The 21,107-nt window shown below is 36.4% G+C and overlaps 1 protein-coding gene across 7 annotated transcripts in view; it reads left to right on the forward strand.

The window, feature by feature from the left end:
• Positions 1-7,986, forward strand: part of LOC18424404 (serine/threonine-protein kinase/endoribonuclease IRE1a) — a 28,291-nt gene extending 20,305 nt beyond the window's left edge. For 3 of the 7 annotated variants that reach the window (XR_016040141.1, XM_011630691.3, XM_088845953.1), the window contains 3 exons: positions 6,752-6,998; positions 7,096-7,311; positions 7,545-7,986. Coding sequence is in view for 5 of the 7 variants with exons in the window: in XM_011630691.3 (XP_011628993.2) it covers positions 6,752-6,998; positions 7,096-7,311; positions 7,545-7,683 (602 nt within the window). In the remaining 2 variants the exon portion in view is untranslated. Of the gene's footprint in view, positions 1-5,270; positions 5,729-6,751; positions 6,999-7,095; positions 7,397-7,544 lie in introns of those variants that run through there. The other 4 variants (XM_011630690.3, XM_088845952.1, XM_088845951.1 and 1 more) reach the window with 3 other exon arrangements.
• Positions 7,987-21,107: the final 13,121 nt, after the last annotated feature.

Raw genomic sequence — 21,107 nt, forward strand, 5'->3', positions numbered from 1 at the left:
CTAAACTATTTTTAAGAAACTGTTTGACTGGTTATTTATAGAAATATCAGTGAAAGTGCTTTCATGTGAAGCCGTTTTTTGATTTCAAGGATATTTTGAATATATGATATTGTTGTTTCCTGATATTTAAGAGTTTCAGAGATACTTTAAGTATACAAATGGACTTATCTGGTGCGCCGGTGAAGTATAAGTGGACCTATCCGGGATGCCGGTAGGGATTAAGTGGACCTATCCGGGACGTCGGTAGGAATTAAGTGGACCTATCCGGTACGTCGGTAAGGATTGAGTGGACTCATCCGGTACGCCGGTGAGATATAAGTGGACCTATCCAGTACGTCAGTAGGGATTAAGGTGACCCATCCAGGATGCTGGTGGGGGACGCCAGTGGGGTATTTGTGAAATCTTTTGAATTATGATAAACTGTATATTTCTGCTTTTCCTCATATTGTTCGATATGTTTTGAATTATATTAAAACTGTATATTTCTGTTTAAGAATTTGAAGAGTTCTCCATTTGTTTCAATATGCACTAATTTAGAAAATAGCTACATTTTCCAACCATGATTCTTAATGATCATGATGGTCACTTACTGAATAGCCAAACTCATCAAACTATTGTAGATTCTTTTCAGAATAATTGCAGCTTTATTGTTCGCATGTACAGCTGGAGTAATTGGAAGAAGTTTATAGTCATGGTTAAATTCACCTTTGTAACTTTTGTTTAAGTTCACCTTTGTAACTTTTATCCTATCAAAATTCATGTTAATATAAGTTGTGAGTAGATTTTGTACAAATTTGAAAATTTTAAGGAATCGAAAAATAAGTTTTGATGCAATATATATATAGTATAAATTCTGAATTTGTTCTATAGTTTAAAAATAAATTGTGACATCTCAAGAATGTAATAGAACTTGGGATGTAACAAGTAGCCATAAAGAGGGGGCGGGAGGTCAAGAGAGGGAGGGGGAGGAAAAGGAGATGGCAGGGGACGTGCATGGAGCAACAGGTGGGGGTCTGCTTAGGATACTGGGCAGCGGGTATGGGTGGGAACCTGCTGGAGGGGACAAGTCATGATCCCCTAGGGAGGGTTGACGATGATGGGTTCATTGGGTAGAGAAGAGAAAGAGGATCCAACGGTTGAGGGGGAAGATGCAAGTTGGTGATGAGAGAGACCGATTCGAGGGGTTGAGAGAGGAGTGGGGAAGCTAGCAAGGAGGGACAGGTGTTGAAGACCGTGGTTGACTGTATCTGGCGATGAGGGTACCAAACGAAGGGGAGGCAGCACACTGGATGACGGTTTTGGTGGCGCATCATGAGGAGAAGTGGAGGACCATCAATCGCCAGGGTATCTACCACAGTGGGGGGGATTAGGGGGCCTGCCGTCCATCTCAAGGCTGCGAGTTTGAATTCTGAATGAGGAGGATACCACGTGAAGATGCATACTAGATGCCACCACATGGCTGGAGTACATAATATCTGTCACGTTGAGAGAGAAGAGGGGTGGGACGAGGAGTCATGGGGAGCGGCTGCAGAGGGGCTCATCTCAACCCTATCTTGGAGAGGCAAAAGGGCAGGTGGATTAGGGGTCCTGGGTGCTTGGGGATGAACCATAGCTGTAGGATTAAGGGCGTGGAAGGCTTGGGTGGCCCTTCAATGGAAAGACTGACGATTAAGATGGTCCCTTCTTGGTGTTTACGTTGAACCGTAGTCCACCCATAGTGCTCCCCTTTTTGACTCCCTGGTATGGTGCCAATCATGATCTTGAGCATGGAGGTTGGAGTGGGGAGAGGCCGCAGACCAGGCCTAGTGGATAGAGAAGAACTGTCCTTCTAAATCTAGCCAGAACTTGGAGAGGATCAGCTTTAGTTCTAGGGCTTCAATTAGCAATTGGATAGTGCCCAAAGGAAGAAACTCCGACGACTTCCAGTGCATGGGGATATGAATCTTCCACATGCCTCTCCGATTACTTTGAAGGTGATGGTGTGCCGTGCTTGAAGGGGAATGTGGGATGCTCGAATCCAGAATATGTGCTTGCTGGGGGCTCCCAAGTCCTGTCTCCAGCAGATCAAGGACATGGAAGCTCCTCTGAACTGGGGGTTGCTCCATTGCAAGGCTCGCGCTGCCTTCAGACTGAAAGGAAACGAGGACTTCACCACTTGAAAGTTTGTAACAAACTAGGTCTGTTTCGTCCCAAACCTTGGCCCCATTTTTCTATGCCTCTGATATCGTCTCTTTGGTGATGGAAATGTCCAATCAGGGATGACTGTAATTTCTTCCCAAGTGCTGCAAAGTGCTGGCCCTCTAGGAAAATTAGGTTCGAGTAAGGTAGTCTATGACAAGGGTAAGGGAGAGAAGATGGTTGAGGCGGCAGATGTGCTTGGGTGGGGGATTCAATTAGTTTTGGAAGGGAAGGAGCAGAGGGTTTGAGAAGGTGCACATGGTTCTGGTAAAGGGGTGGAGGAGCGAGGCGTGGGTGACCATGGGAGGGAGCCATGCCCTTTCTACCTTTAAATTTGTTGAACTACATGGCATACAGTAAACTGTTTGTGATCTAGTTAACTTGTGATCCAAAACTCAAGTAATTCATTTGTTTTGTTTGATCAAATTAATTCACCATCATTAAGTGATCAGTTGATGATATTTTTATCATATTTAGAACAAAAACGTTTGGTGAAAAATCGAATGAAATATATTGTGAAAAATTGCAAAACCAGTTTCTTACTGGTTTTTCTCACTGCTGCATAAACAGCAACTTAGTTTGGATCTAAATCCATTTACAGTCATCATCAATTGCAAGATAAATTTCTCAAGGTCATAGTAAACTATCTCCAAAAGATATAAAAAGGAAATTTGATAAAAAATTTGCATTTTAAAAATAAAAAAATGAAATTATTTTTCTGCTGATTTTGCATCAGAAAATCAGCCTGCAAAAATGATAAAACCATGTTAGATTTTTGGATCATATTTGGTCATTAAAATTATGATATTTAATTTTAATTGTCAGAGGATCATTAGATACAATTATGATTGAGATTAAACTGTAAAAAGCAGATCAGATAATCATCAAATTAAATCGAAATGCTGCTGAAATTGTGACAGTGTCAGCAGGATCAGAAAATTTCATGTTCACAATTTTATTTTGTCGATTTAGATTGTAATTTGGATCAAATTTTAGAAAACACTTGTGCTCTCCTTCGACATGAAGACATGCAAAGTGAAATTAATAGGTGTCAAAGAACTAGATGGTGGAATTTAAAAATTGAGAAAATAGATTTATTTAGGGATAAATTAGTTAAATAAGGAAAATAAAATTATGAACATGAGGTCAATTATATGGAATGAGATGGATGACTGTATTAAGATACTGGTAAAAGAAGTTTTAGAAGAATCTAGATGGAAAAGAAATTTCGATAAGGAATGTTGCTGGTGGAGTGATGAGGCTTAGAAGGCTATTAGCGAAAACGATGATGTTGTAAAACTTGGCAGTGTAATATAAATGATAAAAACTTAGAAGAATATAAAAATGCTAAGAAAAATGCCAAACAAATAGTAAGCAAGGTTAAACTTAAGGCATATGATAATTTATACAGCAAATTGAAAATAAGAAAAGGTGAAAAAGATGTCTGCAATTTAGCAAAAATGATAGAGAAAAAGAATAGGGACCTAGACCATATTAAACGCATTAAGAGTGATCCAAAGGTCTTTGTGAAGGATGATGATGTCAACAAAAGGTGGAGAATTTGTTTTTAAAAATTATTAAATGTTGAACACAATAAAAACATAGCGGTAGAAGGAACCGTTGGTATAAATGAGGGCGGAGGTCAAAGATACATTCGTAGGATTAAGATATTGCAAGTGAAAGAAGTTTTTAAAAAGATGAAGATAAGAAAGGCTTTAGGACTAGATGGTATCCCAATAAAGTGTGGAAGTGCATTGGGGAGATTGCATTGACTGGCTGACCAAGTTGTTCAACAGGGTGTTGAGAGCAAAATAATGTCAGACGAATGGAGGAAAAATATTGTAGTTCCTATTTATAAGAACAAAGGAAACATACAAAATTGTGCAAACTATTGAAGGATCAAACTTATGAGTCACACTATGAAGCTCTGAGACAACGACTAAGACATGAAACGAGTGTATCAAAAACCAATTCAGTTTTATGCCAAGGAGGTCAACAACTGAGGTATTTTCCTACCTAGGCAACTGATTGAGAAGTTTAGGGTGAAGGGAAAAGACCTCCTTATGATTTTTATTTATCTAGAGAAAGCTTATATAAAGTATCGCGAGATTTATTTGATGGGTGTTGGAAAAGAAAGGAGTCTCCAAATACTATATCGACTTGGTGAAAGATATGTACAATGGAGTGCTAATTAGTGTACGGACAACTAGTGGAGAGATGAATTCGTTTTCAGTGACAATAAGTCTATATCAAGGGTCAGCCTTAAGCCATACCTTTTTGTCTTAGTTATAGATGACCAAACTAGGCACCTACAAGATGAGGTACCGTGGTGCATGTTGTTCGCAGATGCATAGTTTTGATCGATGAGACACTAAACGACGTCAACACAAAGTTAGAACTTTGGAGGGATGCTCTAGAATCTAAAGGTTTTAAAATTAGCCGGATTAAGATAGAGTATATGGAATGCAAGTTTAGCGATAATGGGAGTAGAGATGAGGAAGTAGTTAATATTGACGGCCAGGAAAATACCAAAAAGAACGCACTTTTGATATCTCGAGTCGATAATCCAAGAAAATAGAGAGATTGGGGAAGATGTCGCACATAGAATTAGAGTTGGGTGGGTGAAGTCGAGATGTGCAATCGGAATTTTATGTGATCACCTCATATTAATGAAGTTGAAAGGCAAGTTCTATAGGCCAGCTGTGATACCGGTTTTGCTCTATGAGGCGGAATGTTGAGCAGTAAAAAACAATATACCCATTGAATGAGGATAACATAGATGAGGATATCAAGATGGATGAGTGGCAAGACAAGAAGGGATAAAATTCAAAATGAATACATTCGGAAAAATTTAGGTGTGCCATCAATAGATGATAAGTTGAGAGTGAGTAGACTTAGGTGGGATGGCCATGGGTGGCATAGGTCCAATATAGCACCTGTTAGGAGGTGCAAGTTAGCTCAAGTGGAAGCCTAAAAAAGGGCAAGGGGTAGGCCCAAAGGACATGGTTAGATGTAGTGAGAAAAGATATGGGGACTGTGGTCTCACTGAAGGTATGACCCTTCATAGAGTAGAATGGCTGATCAGGATTTTTGTAGCAGACTCCAAATTAGTTGGGAAAAAGCTTTGACAATGACTTGAGCTCTCCCTCTCTCCCTCTAGAATTAAGAGATCACTCTCTCTCTAGAACTAAGAGTTCTCTGCTTCTCTCTAGAGTAAAGAGATCAGTTTCTCTCTCTAAAATTGAGAAGATCTCATCTTAGAGTCGAGAGTATTTCTTTCTCTCTCCAGATTTAAGGAGAGATCATATTTTGCATAAAGGTGCCATGTCCCATTTTGTTTGTTTCTCTCTCGAAGACTTTGAGTCTTATTTTTTTCCCTAGAAGTGCCACATTCTTGGATCCTCTCTCTGATCTACCGCTCCAAAGATCAGCCACGATTCTTAAAGTCTCTCATCCATTGAAGGAAATTGAGGAATGATGGAGATCAAATATGTAAAATCTCAAATGATCAAGTTTTTTTTCACAGTAGTTGGATCACAGATCAAAGAAGGTAATTTGATATCTTTCTTTCGACTTCTCTGCAAATGAATCTTGAAATCTCTTCTGGATGATCAAAAATCTAAAATGAAGAGAATATTGCTAAAATTTAACAATGAATTCTTATAAGTCTAGATTGCACTAATCTGTCGTTATTGAATGATCAAATTTCATGAGAAATAAGTCATAATTATTCTATGAGCCATTCGGATTTTGATCTTAAAATGATCTAATATCAATCAAGAACAATTAGCTTCAAGGTCACATTGCTTTGTTGATCACATTATCATGAAATCTATTCTACCGTCCTTCTGCTTCTGGTTTTTGCAGCAGAAAACCAGCACTTTGTTTATGAACTAATCGTAGTTCCTTTATAATTTTATTGCTGGAAATTATTTCCAAATCAAATATAATATTGGAGGAAATCATTGTGATTAACTAAGAACAAATGACAAGATGATGATCACATTAAAATGTGGAATTTTCTCTTCTGATTATGCAGCAGAAACTTACAACAGTGTTACTTCAAATTTGATCAATACATTCATAGTGATTTGAATCTTGATTGATCCATGTATGTTTTATACACTGTTTGATTAGTAATTTCTAAGGATTAATCAATTAGTTTGAGGAAGATTTCATCAATGAAAACTTTCTGTTTTTGTCTCAGACGCTGCTAAGAAATCGGTATCAAAAAGGTTTACACGCTGCTGAATTTTTTTTTTTGATTATCTGATAATTTCCAGTAACTTCATTGATTATTTTTGATAAATACTTTGTTAAACATTGGTATGAGATTTAAGAATTTTATGGAAAATTGAGATTAGACATGTTTAATTGGTCCTTTACATCATAAGAATGAACATGACTGCTGCTGTTTCCTCAGCAGCAGCATGTTTGTCATTCTGATAGTGAATTTTCTATGTAAATTGACATAGCATTGATGGTTTTTTGGAAGCAGCTTAACTATGAAACTTCCATTGCTTTTGAGAACCATTTTATATGGATTACTCAATTTTCTTTCTTGATTTTTAAGGTTGTGGCAGTTCTGGTTGGCAAGCTCCAGAGCAGCTTCTCTATGGACGACAAACCAAGGCTATAGACATTTTTAGTTTAGGCTGCATCCTCTACTTTTGCATGACCAAAGGTCGACATCCATTTGGTGAACCATTAGAGAGGGATCTCAATATCAGCAATGGGAAGATTGATCTACGTTTGGTTGATTGTATACCGGAGGCTGATGACCTTTTGTCTCGCATGTTAGCCCATGATCTAACAATGAGGTGAAGTTTCTATTCTCTTTATGTAGTAAAGAAAGTTTGCATTTTATTCTTGTATTGAATTTGAATTTCATTGTACTTTCATGATTGTTATGTCAAGACCAACGGCACAGGAGGTATTGCTTCACCCCCTCTTTTGGACGGATGAATGGCGTCTTCAGTTCCTTAAAGAAACCAGTGATAGGATAGAGTCGGCACACGAGAAGTCCAATCTTGTAGTTGCAATAGAGGAAATTCATCTTACAGCTCGCCATAAAAGATGGGATAAAAAACTGGGTGCCGCATTCATTTCAAATGTAAAAAGTGGTCCTAGAAGGTACAACTTTCACAGCATTTGCGATCTTATTAGAGTCATTCGAAACTATTCAATCCACTACAATCAGCTTCCAATAAACATTCAGGTTCGTAATATAATATTTTAAAATACTAAGTCTTTATGTTTTTTGAAACATATTGGACAATTGGAACAATCTAAGCCACTGTTTTTGCACACTTCACTTTAATGTTCTTCCGAACACCTGTAAGCCCCTATTGAATTGCTTATTGCAGAAACTTCTTGGGCCATTGCCTAGTGGATTTTATGGCTATTTTGCAAGCCGATTTCCAAAGTTACTTATGGAGATACACAAAATTGTATATCAATATCACAGGGAAGAAGAATGGTATGAGAATTTTGTTGAAAGAATGAGGAGAGCAAACGGACGCTTTTAATTTGTTTTATCAAATACCATCCTTTTTAATTTGAGTTGTATCAGTATGTGAGTGTGCTAATTACATTTGTAAATGATTGTGGATCCACTAAGTTGGTTCGTATGGATGGTTGGTTTTCCAATGATTGCTGAAAGTATGAATCCTGGGATAGCTTATGTAGATTAAAAGTGTTAAAACGGGCATGGTCCATCATGAATGAAAGTGTGGTGGGCCATTTGGGTTACTGTGTAAATATGAATGTTATTTTATAAATTGGGAATGTAGGATTTTGTGAAGGAAACTATGCATGCTAATATTTTATTATTGAAAAAAAAAACAAAGATATATTCACTATTGAATGATGATCCTCAAATTATTGAATCTTGTTGCTTGTTGGAACCATTTCTTTCCAAAACTCATGATCCACATAGCAGAAAGAAGAGTGGTATAAGAATTTTGTTGAAAGCATGATAAAAATAAACGAAAGTTTATTATTCCATATCAAATAGGCTATGAAGTTTAAAACTCTCTCTCTCTCTAAGTTCACCCAACCCAAAGATTGCTCTATCTCACTTGGAAAGCGGGTGTGCTCAGGCCCCAACTGTTGGGTTCACCCTCAACCCTGCTAAAAATAACCACTGTTGGGTTCACCCTCATCCCTGCTAAAAATAACACACTCTCTCTCTCTCTAGAACTAGCACCAAATACTGCCCAGATCTCTCACTCCCACTACCAAAACTACCATCGCTCCCCCTCTCATGAAGTAGCCCCAATTATTTAACCAAATCTTTCTCTCCCCAAACCAATACACCGCTCTCTCTCTCTCTAAACAACCCTAAATATTACCCAAACTAGTTCGATGACAATTTGGGGCAGATCGGTTATCCGAGGCAAACTGGGCCGACAATGGCGACAGAGAAGTTCCCAACGTGGCAAAACCCAATACATTGAAGAATTTGGGAGGTGTTTTACAATTGGAAAATGTTTATATAAGATTGCAACTTTAAAATGTAGAATGACATATGTGCCTAAACAATCCATCGGAAAAGGTTGTTTTAATGTTGAAAAACTTTTTAATCGATTATCTTGACATCGAGATTAATGGATATGAAAAAAAAGAAAGAAAAAGAGTGTGAGTTTAAGAAATAGTTCATTTTGCAACATATTATCTATATCCATTTTCAAGATTTTCATATTTTTATTGATCTACTTGATTTTAAGCATATTTAAAGTTTAGAATTTTATAATTAGAGTAATCCTAGAAAAAATTTACACCAAAATTATATATTAGGATAAAATTTGGAGGTGCACCTTAATTGGATTGTTTAAAGTTGCAACCTTATAGAGGCCACACCTTTTACAAATTTGGGGAACGGTATAAAGGCAATACAAATTAGGGGAACACAATGGCTTAAAGGAAACCGAATGATGTGGATAAGATATTTACGTACCGAGTTTTTATGCTGTTATAACAAAATGGCTCGAAAATTGGTCATTATTACTTAGAACGACAAATCTTTTAATTTTTTTTTTATTTTTGTCAAGATTGGCCCTGGTATGATTTTTCAAACATCTGACCGCTTGGTTCACTTGCAAAATTCAACAGAATGCAGTGCAATGGTTATAACATCAGATCGCATGGTTTACTTACAAAATTCAACAGAATGTGGTCTAATGGTTCTAAGATTGGATCACTTGATTTTCATAAAAACATTTAACAGAATAGGGTCCGATAGTTCTAACATTGGACCGCGTGGTACAACCTCAAAAAACAAGCAAAATTAAAAACAACCTAAAAAAAAAAAAAATCGGACCACTTGGTTCATTTACAAAATGCAGTTCGACGGTTCTAACATCGGATCGCTTGGTTCACTTATAAAATTCAACTGAATGCGTTCTGATGTTAGAACCATCAAATCGGTTGATTTCATAAAAATATAAACCGAATGTGGTGGTTCGATAGTTCTAACATCGAATCGCTTGGTTCACTTAAAATAATACACAGCAGAAGGTGATCTGATTCTTGAAAAATCAGACTGAGACAAACTTGACAAAAAATAAATAAAATTCAAAGATTCGTCGATCCAGGAAATAGTGGTCTATTTTCAAGCCATTTCGTTAAAACGGTATAAAAGCCCAATATATCAATAGACCACCATAGGGTAACGTCTTGGAAGTGCCCGAAGGTCTAGCATGGTAAGAGGAGAAAAACCTGGTACATGGATGAAGAGAAAAATATCAGGTCGAGGTTGGAAGTCCTTAATGGCCATTGTTTATGTGATCCGTGGATTGTTCTCTTCTCTCTCAGTGCCCAATTGCAATTTGAAAAAGAAAAAAAGGCGGACAGTTTAATTTGAACAATACCCAATAGAATATCATTGCAGTGCGATCAAAATCCCCCCACAAAACAAATAAGAAATATTCAATCCACAATTAAGTAAATTGTAATTTAAATTTTTAATGAATTTGAAAAAAAGTTGAATCAAAAGGTGCCCAAATGATTTAAAATTTTTGTTTTGTTTTGTCTTTTGGGTTTTAAAACACGGCTAAAAACAAAAGGGCGTTATTTGAACCTATAACATTGTAGGAAATATTCCACTTAAAAAGTGAGCAACAACGATTTTTGAGGTGCGTCTTAATTTGATTGTTTAAGGCCTCCCTCTTATATAATTTTTTTCCTTATAATAAACAATACAATCAAGGGAAATTATCGCTAATATACCCATATTTTTAGAAAATTGGAAAAAAAAAACCCAACTTTTCAAAACCTCATCCATGCCCTTTTTTCCCAGTTTCGCGAAATTTTGGATGAAACTACCCTTTACGGTAGTCTTTGTACCGTAATAAGAATTACAGTATTAAAAACACCGTAATTTTAATTTACGGTACTATGAGTACCGTATTGTTCTTGCAATATATTACGATACTACTAGTATCGTAATTCTTCAAAAACTTTTTACGGTACTACAGATACCGTAATACACCTTATAGAAACTTTTAAAATGTATTTTGGTACTCGTAGTACCGTAATACTTTCATTTTTCAGCCGTATAAACCCTAACCCAAAAGAACCCAAGATTACGGTCGTCATCCAAAACAACCCAAGATTACGGTCTCTATTCTGCAGTTAGAAGGTTGTTGCGATGTTCTCCATCTTCATCGATCTCTTCCTCATTATTTCAGGTAAGAAATAGTTGTTGTTGGATTTATAAATCCCAATCGTACAATATTAATTTCAGAGCACGTAGAATTGCAACATCTTTGTTCTCTCTTTTCAATTCAACAGATCTGTGATTTGTTCCAATATATGTGATTTGTTCCATTATTAGTGATTTCCAATATCTGTGATTAATTTCTTGGATCGCAATGGTGCATTATTTAGGTTTTTGATAATTTCTTTCATTCTTTCAATAATTTCTTCACCCCCTAATGTTTCTTGAAGAAATTTGGTGGGTTCGATAGATAATTGAAGTAGTTATTAGATTCTTGTTTCAATTTGTTCAAAAAACAAAATATTATGGGTTGATATTCACCTAAAAGGCTGCTGCTCAAAAAACCTGTGCTCGATAAAAAAACAAAGATTTTGAAACTAAATATTGTTCCAGCTTGTTCAAGCTTGTGTGATGGCATCTTCTGATATTTGATTTGAAAGTAAATATTGTTCAAGCTTGTGTGATGATATCCTGTATTTTGGATAAATAATGAGTTCATTACCTTATTTGATAATTCATCCTTGCATTTTGTACAACCTAAGCTAGCATATGCTAATGACAATAAGACAAAATAAAAATAAAAATCGATCATATGAATCTTTCTCGAAATGTTCAGAAATCTTTGCCGATTTATATTTTTAGGAGTGAAAAACATCAATGTCTATATCTCAATGTAGTAGGGTTTCTAATATTAATTATATTTGGAGAATCAGCTCTCAACACAAACCTGGGCTTTATTATCAAGAAAAGTGTAAAATTTGATTTGAAACTAAATATTGTTCAAGCTTGTGTGATGGCATCTTCTGATATTTGTTTTGAAACTAAATATCGTTCAAGCTTGTGTGATGGTATCATAGGAGTTGGATAAAAAATGAGTTCATTCCCTTATTGGCTAATCCTTCCTTGCATTTTGTGCAACTTAATGAGTTCATTCCCTTATTGTTCAATGACACTAAGTTAGGCATTTTTTAAGTAGAATTGTCATAAATTTACACCAACTTAGGCATGCTTTTTTAAGTAGAATTAGCATCACAAGCCATTATGTCATTATATTGTCATTGAACTTTGTCCATATTGCCGAGTATATGAAATATGGAAGTTGTAGACATTAGCCGCTAATGCATCTTGCTGGTCATCTTTGAATGATTTTTTTTCTTTTGCTTGTGATATCAATGTACATCAAGTTAGGTTTTTTTAAGTAGAATTGGCATAAATGCACACCAAGTTAGACATGTTTTAAAGTAGAATTAGCTTATGCATTTTAGAATGGAGTGTAAGTTTCAAATATAGTAAGTTTAAATAAAGGTACCAAATTCATCAGGGACTTAAGGAATACTTGCTAGGACATTTAAATATCATACTATTGTGTCATTTACTACGAAAATGTTTATTAATGAATAATTTTTTTCTTTTTGATTTACAAAGGTTTTTGATGTATGATGGCTTTTTGAACAATGATCATGGCAGAAGATGCACCCTTCCTTGGATGTCCTGAGATTCTTTCATTGCTCACTAGACGAAGAGAACATATATCACATAAGATATGAGAAGGAGATGTAAGTAGAAATATTTTAAAGTATACTCTTTGTCTATCATGTTAGTTAATTAACTTTTTTCCTTTTTTAAGTATCCAAAATAACAAATTCTATTTCATCGTCAAAAAAATACCCTCAGAATTGATGAGAAGCCTAATGCAAATGCTACATGGCCGTTAACAAACAATGACCAAATTGATTTGGTCAGAAGATCAGGATTGTAACCTCTGACTATAGTATTGATGAATCAGCATGCCCGCGGTACATTATCTACAATCATCAAGAGGTGGCACATTGAGACGAACACGGGGCACTTCAATGTAGACATCAGAGAAATGATGCCTACACTTGAAGATACTTGAAAAATTCTTCGGTTAAAAGTGACTGGTGTAGATGTAACCATGAGGAGAGTGGAGAACTACAAGGAACATATAGTCCGCATGATAGGACATCTGCCACCTAGTCATAGTCATTCCTTTATCCGACTGACATAGTTGAGGAACACGTTTAGATAGATACCACAAAACTATACCCGCACTACTCTTCTACGATATACCCATGCCTACCTCTTATATCTAGTCAGGTGCATAATATTTGTGGGTTCTACAGATGGTACAGTTCCTACAATCTACTTACAACCTTTTGAGGATATCGACGTAGCTGGTCAGTATCCATGAGGTGCATGTGCGTTAGCATTTTTGTTTCGAGCCTTGTCAAAGGTTGTTCATGTTGATCATCAACACTTAAATGGATTAGCCACTCTTTTGCTGGTAATTGTAGTATATTAGTGTTTTGATACTTTTTATAAAGTTTGATAGATATTTCTTGTTCTGATTCTTATTTTTTTATACATGTATTTAAGTGTTGGGCGTACGAGCATTTCAAATTGTTGCGCCTAATTCCAAAAGAAATAAGGGCAGGGCAACCTAGATCCCTCAGGTGGACCCCTCATAGAGAATGGGATAACACTTACAACTTCGGTCTGGTGGGGCGACATGAGCTTGATAATGCACGGATAAATGATGTTAGTATAGTATATTTATAATTTGTTTTGTTTATTTATAATTTATTTAATTTTAGGTGATGTTAGTATAGATAAATTTGTGATGTTATAATTTGTGATGTAAGTATAGATAAATTTGTGATGTTATAATTTGTGATGTAAGTATAGATAAATTTGTTATGTTATATGGACCCCATACGGCGATTTGTTATAATTTGTGATGTTTATAATTAAATTTGTTTATTTATGTCATAGGTCATATGGACCCTATACGACGATTATCCTGACATAAGAGAGGAAAGTGCAGAGGATAGAGATTATGGGCTTTGTATCCGTGAGACTACTTTGTGTCGCACATGCCTTATATGTGGATACATTTGTGAGGGGTAAATGCCGGATCGTGTGCTCTGACAATTTGGACGTCACCAAGGGATACCAGCAGATCCCTTGCAGTGGGAGAGGTGGGAGAGAAGGGGGAAGAAGTATGACAACTGGGGAGATGAGCTGAGCGATGAAATCGATATGTGGACGAACCGTTTAGATTGTTTTTGTCAGGCAGGTGAAGATATGTATAATGGGAAGCCGACACGAGAATACATTGAGTGGTACAAACTAAAGACTAGGCCCCTGATCCATAATCCATTTAGAAAACATCCCTCCAAATATGCACCACGAGGTTATAATGATGAAGATAGAATGATAATAATTTATTTTAACATTTCATATAACTTGATGCAATTTAGAAGTCTCAATAATCTAATTTCATATTTGATATGACTTGATGCAGCCTAGGGACATCAGCCATGCAACTAAACTTCTACGTGAAGGTTGTAATTCAAGAAATTGGGACCTAGTTAATGAAGCAATTCAGATACTTAAAATATATGACCCAGAAGTTGCAGGGGAAGAAGTATATGAAGAATTGGAACTAGATTATGAGATGGATGACAACGTGCTAGTATGACATCCTTCTCGACTAGATGAGGGGCTAAGTAATTGATAACCCATCCCCACACCGATTCAACCAGAGGAGCCTTGATGGCAATTGTGTCATTGTGTTGAAGACGAGAGGAGAGCAGCTCATAGCAACAGAGCAGCTCTAATACATAGTTGCAGTTATCATTGTGGACCGAGAAGCTGCCAATACGACGAAAGCGTTTATGGTGTGTACATGGCTAGATGTATGGTTTTATTTGTTGTAATGAGGCTAATAGTGCTTAATCTGTGTAAAGAGATCATTAGTGCCTATACTGTTTTATATGAGAAGTTTTATATGAAAAGTTTTATTTGTATGTGAATTGCTTTGTATGTCAATTGCTATGTGTATATCAATTTCAGGGTCCATTGGTCTTAAAGGGTACAACTCAGGGTACAAATGGTCTATAAGTATAAATACAACTCAGGGTACAAATATTGATTAGGTACATCACATTTTGAAGCTATGAGAAAAGTTACTTACAACCTACAATTCACATTTTGTAACTAAGACTAGAGGGGTAGAAGTTGAGTAAAATAGCTGGGCATAAGCTATGAGAAAAGTTACTTACAACCTACAACTAGCATATCTTCATAAAATAGATGTGCAGAAGGTGAGTAACTAAGACTAGAGGAGAGGACAAATGTTGCCCAATGGTGATGTAGAAGAAGCAATATTGTTGGTGATGTTGGCTTGCATTTTTTATAGACAAATTCTTTTAAAAAAATATATATTATTACGGCCTTTTAAATACTGTAATACCTGTTCAAGGAATTACGGTACTACAAGTACTGTAATGAATATTACGGTACTCTTTGTACCGTAATCCCCTTTATGACTATTACGGTCATACAAAGACCGTAATGGTCCATAGCTTACTGAAATGCCTTTTGTGACCATTACGGTACTCTTAGTACCGCAATGCCCTTTTGGTCATACAAAGAGCATAATAGTCCATAGCTTACTGGAAATTCCAGTAGGCTACGGACCATTACGGTCTTTGTATGACCTAATGGTCACAAAGGGCATTACGGTACTAAGAGTACCGTAATAGTTTTTTTTTTTTAATAATATTGGCTATAAGAAATGCCAGCTAAGATCACCCAGCATTGCTTTTTCCACATCACCATTGGGCAACAATTTTACCATTACCAGTTCTTTTTCTTGTTGTTAGACTTCTATAAATTAAGATGAATCATGTAAGGGTGTTCTTTGTCATGGTGGAAACACTCAACAATCAACGTAAAACCATTCATTATTTAAATAAAGCAAGACCATTTAGATAAAAATTGGATAGCTTGAAAACTTCTTAGTGGGCACTAGCTTCTTTACAAAATGACATCAAAAAAAGATCAACTGGCACTAATAGCCTATTTACATCATTTTATCTACTCAATTTACATGTCTTTCGGTTATGGCCCACAATCCCGCATCGACTACACTTAAGAGGCCTAATCTCTTTGTACTCTGTTTGCCGCAATATTTCTTTGGCTGACCTGCAGTTCGCCTTGCAGCTGGCGGCATTACAGTTGTATAGGTAATCTCTGGCAACTCTAGTACATAAGGCATTGGGTTGAAAGGATGGGAATATGCCCTATGATACATTTGAATTGTGAAATAAACGCCGCAATAATTTGTAACATCTTCATGCCTATGATCTATAGCGGCGATTGCATGACTGGACGACAACCCACTAACCTGCCATACCCTACAACTGCAAGTATGAGCGTCAGATTAACAACATAAATCTTATCCGCATTGATATCATACATACCATCATGAGCCCATGTGACTGTATGAAGGAATTTGGACTTATCCCTCCTCCGGTCTATTACCTTTTGGGCCTTCGGTGTAAGCTCGCCGCTCCAATTTAGGGGACATGGCCATCTTCTTTGAAAATTCTCCCATGAGCTTAACCCTTGGGCATTCAAGGAGTTTAATTAGGGGCTTCTCTCGAGCTTGTAATATCCATCGGTTAAATGATTCAGAAATGTTCGATGTCAGATGATTGTATCTACATCCCTTAAAATGTGCATTTGCCCAATATTTCGGATGTTGTAACACGATCCATTCATAGGTCTTAGCAATTGCAATCTTAATCTTTGTCATGTACTCATCGAAGTCTTATATATATAATGTACATGCAGCTTTCCAATAAAATTTTGTGAGCGCTGAATTTCTATAGGCATTTTTGAAGTTATCGGCAAGGTGTTTCATATAATAGCATTGTTCACTGGTTGGAAATATTGTTTCAATTGCGGCTTGCAACCCTTTCTGACGATCTGAGACAATAGTCAATGCTGGCAACCCTTTCTGACGATCTGTGATATGGCATAATCAATAAGATGATTACGGCATGCCTATACGTCATTAAAATTCTGACCATCTTGAAGTACAACTTCGTGATGGTTAATCCTCAGGGGGCTTTCTATCAGATTAATGTCGTCCATATGCCGCTCGATTTCTGATTCATGCTCATATTGTGCACCTATGCCAGCAACACATTCATTATGACCTACTTGCTCTGGTCTGGATGTGCTGTAGCAAAAAAAAAAACAAGACAAGCTCGAATTATCTTAACTCATAACCAAATATTGACAAATAAGAAAATTTATAATTTCCATTCCAAACTTCTTACATGACCAATCTTGATGGATCATTATCGGGTATTGTTGGTGGTCGATATTCAGTGCAGTCAGACGGACTAATATCAGGCATTGTTGGTGGTTGATATTAAGTATAATCATACTCAATAGGTCTGTTTGATACGTACATAGCAATGGGAGAAGCCCTTTCCATTATATTGGCAATGTCGTCATAATCATCAATACGTACCATATTACTTGATAACCTTGGATCAATATACCTAATAGTCATGGTACTTAGGGCATAATTTGATACTTTTGACAAGTGATCATTGACTTGTTCAAATGACGGGATCCCCTTAAAAAATATAACCGTTACATTCCTACCGTCATAAAAATTACTTTTACTAGGTTTCCTTCTGAAAATCCACCAAAATTTAAAATGATTTTCACTTTGTTTTCACCCATTATTGACGCGTACAAGTTGAATCACTGCAAAGAAATTTCAGATGGAAACATAAAAAAAAATTCTTATAAGAGGTTCACAATACTTACACAAAGTGAGGAGGTTGCATGAAGGATATTAGATTGCAATACAATTGTTATAATATAAAAAAAAAATTACAATGGCCATCCAAACTACATCAAGTATTTTTTTGATGGCCAAACTACAATTGTCATAATATAAAAATACAATTGAAAAACATTGTTTTGATGGCCAACCATTAAATAAAGCTAAAATTTATTTATGCAACAATATAAATAAATCTCAAACTTATTTATGCAATATAATATCTTTTTAATGCTAAAAACAACATAATATTTTGATGACATACCTAAAAATTAGTTGGTCTGTAAATTTGATCATCTGATGGACCTCCTTCAAAGATTGATAAATAGGGATAAAAAAAAGTCTGAAAGTGCTTAACATTTGGTCAAAATAGGGTTTTATGAAAAATTTGAGAAAAAAAAAAGCGGGAAACAAATTACGGTACTAAGAGTGCCGTAATTATTTAAGTAAAATACCCTACCCTTATTACGATACCCTTGGTACCGTAAAAAGCTTTTGAAGAATTACAGTATTAGTAGTATCGTAATATATTGTAAGAACAATACGGTACTCATAGTACCGTAAATTAAACATTACGGTGTTTTTAATACCATAATTCTTATTATGGTACAAAGACTACCGTAAGGGGTAGTTTTGTCCAAAATTTCACAAAAATAGAAAAAAAAGGTGTGGACGAGGTTTTGGGAAGTTGAAGGTTTTTTTCGAATTTCCTAAAAATATGGGTATATTAACGATAATTTTCCTACAATCAAAAGCATTTAATAAATATTTTTTTAAAAAAGCAGTGAAAATATCATGCAACCGTGTACCATCCAAATAAGAGAAATCCATTTTATAAGAAATACATTTTCCAAAATATACAATTCAAAAGAAATAACAGCCCCTCGGATAAAATCAGATATCAGGGTGTAATTCTTACGCCAAGTAAACTGAGCAGCTAAGACATGAATATCAATTGGTTCATGCTCCAAGATAAACTCAATAAAGGCTTGTACACATAACATGATTCTTCCCCTATTGCTACACTAAGCTTGCCATCTAACCATGTTGGAATCCCTGCGATACATATAACAAATTCCAGGAAGTCCTTTTAACAGGACAATTCTGGCAATATACATTATGAAGAAGCTATCTAATGTTTTGCATAGGTCCTTCAAAAACAAGAAAAAACTGTTATTTCACAAATATCAAAGTTGCAACCTCTAAGTAGATTGAGGTCTTGCAAAACCTCAATGGCTGGGGTCGTGGTGGTAGCACCCCCACACCCTAGTCACCACATTGTAGATTTCATTTCTACTGACACCGCCCCACTAACACCTTCAGAAACTAACTCCTATATTATATGAAAAAACCGGTACAGGTCTGTCTTCCCCATTGAATTACCCACAAGAAAAAAAAAATCATTACTAATACAGTATAGAGAATGCCCATCCCATACTAGCTGATCATTTTGAAAGTTTGGGTTTGGAAGTTTAGTTTCTTACTTCGGCAGTCATGTTCATGAGTTGTGACTTGCAACAACACATGGTTTTCTTTATGCATCTCCCAACCCGCAAACGTTCTAGCTAAGTATCTCCATTGTCTAATGGCCACTTTCTTTCGGGGCTTGGTGGTCGATATCTCAACGGCAGACACAAAACTCCTATAGGAGGAGTGAGAACTTCACACTCCTTCGTCATCACCTATTGACCTTGTCCTCCTTTCTATGATGGCCTTTGAGTTAGGGGTGGCAATGGACCCTTCCAGACCCGGGACCTGACGGGTAGACCCGACCTCGGGTCGGGGTCCAGCTAGACCCAACCAACACTCGACCCGAATAATATGGTTATATGTTATGGGGATATTCATAAATGTTGCCAATACATTTGTTTCTTAAGAATTTCTAGTTATTACGTAAAATAGTAAGGAATATGGGTATAATGTTGTGCAATATTGTAAATGTTGCCAATAATATTGGTATATGATGGTAAAAAAAAAGTTGCCAATGATACAGGTATATGATGATTAAAAAAAAAAAAAAAGTGTAAAAGAAAAAGAAAAAGCTCATAGTCATAGGGTGGCAATGGACCCGACGAGACCTAGGACCCGACAGGTCTGAGTATTTTTTTGGACCCGAAAGATTGGGTCCTGGCCTAAAACTGAACCCGAATACTATTCAAGACCTGATCCGAATTCAAGTCTAGCCAGAGCCGAACCGTTGCCACCCTTACTCTGAGTTCAACCCCATTAGCTCCTTGACCCGTTGCCACCCTTACTCTGAGTTCAACCCCATTAGCTCCTTGGTAGCCTTCACATTCCTCTCTTTTTTTTTCATTATCAATTTTTTCTGTCCTTTTTAATAGGAGCCATAAAACTCTCTATAGGCTCTTTAAGAATCACCATATGGCATTAAGCCTGCAGCCAATCTCTTGACACGAAACCTTCTCAACTTGCTCATCTCTACTCCCATCCTCCATGTAAAACACTTGACATATTCTAGTGTTGGATACACCTCTCATGGCACCACATTCAACGGCACTACTTCCTGCATATCATCCTCCTTAAAATCCTGTTGCCTCCTTAAACTTTTTACCACTGTACTCAGTGATCCTTCCTCAGTGGTATGGGTTTAAAAGTTTGACCCGGCGAGTCAGATCCGGGTCCTACATTATATTTTTGGGTTTTAATTTATAAAATATATTTAAATAAATAGATGTTTTGATTTTTGGTCGGGACCCGCATTTTATATTTTCTGGCCTGGGTTCAAGGTCTGGGTTAGGTCCCAACCTGACCGATTGTCACCCTTGAAAGAAAGACCTATGTGATCTTTTCCTGAGGAATAATTCTTTTTTTTTATATCACCTCTTTTGTTTTGGCAAAAGATCACTTATAAGTGGTTTTTTTACAACAACATATACTTCAAAATAAAATCAATGTGGCAATAAAACTAATATCTTAAAACTTGATGCCATTGAAATAATTATACACTATGCTTGAGAATAAAATGTTTTTTACAAGAAATAAAAGAGAAGAGTGTCGGAGATTACCTCAACCAGACTTATTACACCCCACACTGAGTCACTACCATCCGATGGCATGGGATCGACGATCTTGCTTCAATATCAAACCGGGAAAGCAAATTTAGGCCAAGCCACGCCAATGGAACATGAACCCCTTTGATCAAAAACTCAAACCCTAAGTGAATTACCTTAGCAACTTAGTTTGAGAGAGATGAATTCTCTTTTTGCTAAACCTAAAAATAGCCTAATCCCTTAGCCCATTTTCACAATGTGGGAGAGAGAGATCAAACATGAGAGAAAGATAGAAAGATAATGTGTAGAGATTTTAGGTAGAGACAATTCTATTTTTTATAGGCTTGAACAAGATTTAAGTTTCTTAGGGTTTTCCTTGGCTTGTCTTTTCTTGTGAGATTGAACATGAACCGTTGATCAAGGGTGACTTGTGGGGTGAGATATCTGAGTCATCCATTCCATAGATGGGTCATCAACATTATGGAAGGTGCATGAACCCTTATCCCTCTTTTCTAAACCATTTTCTCAT

Source organism: Amborella trichopoda, chromosome 9 (assembly GCF_054954075.1).
Source record: "Amborella trichopoda isolate Santa Cruz 75 chromosome 9, AtrichopodaSantaCruz75HAP2 v2.0, whole genome shotgun sequence".
Lineage (NCBI taxonomy): Eukaryota > Viridiplantae > Streptophyta > Magnoliopsida > Amborellales > Amborellaceae > Amborella > Amborella trichopoda.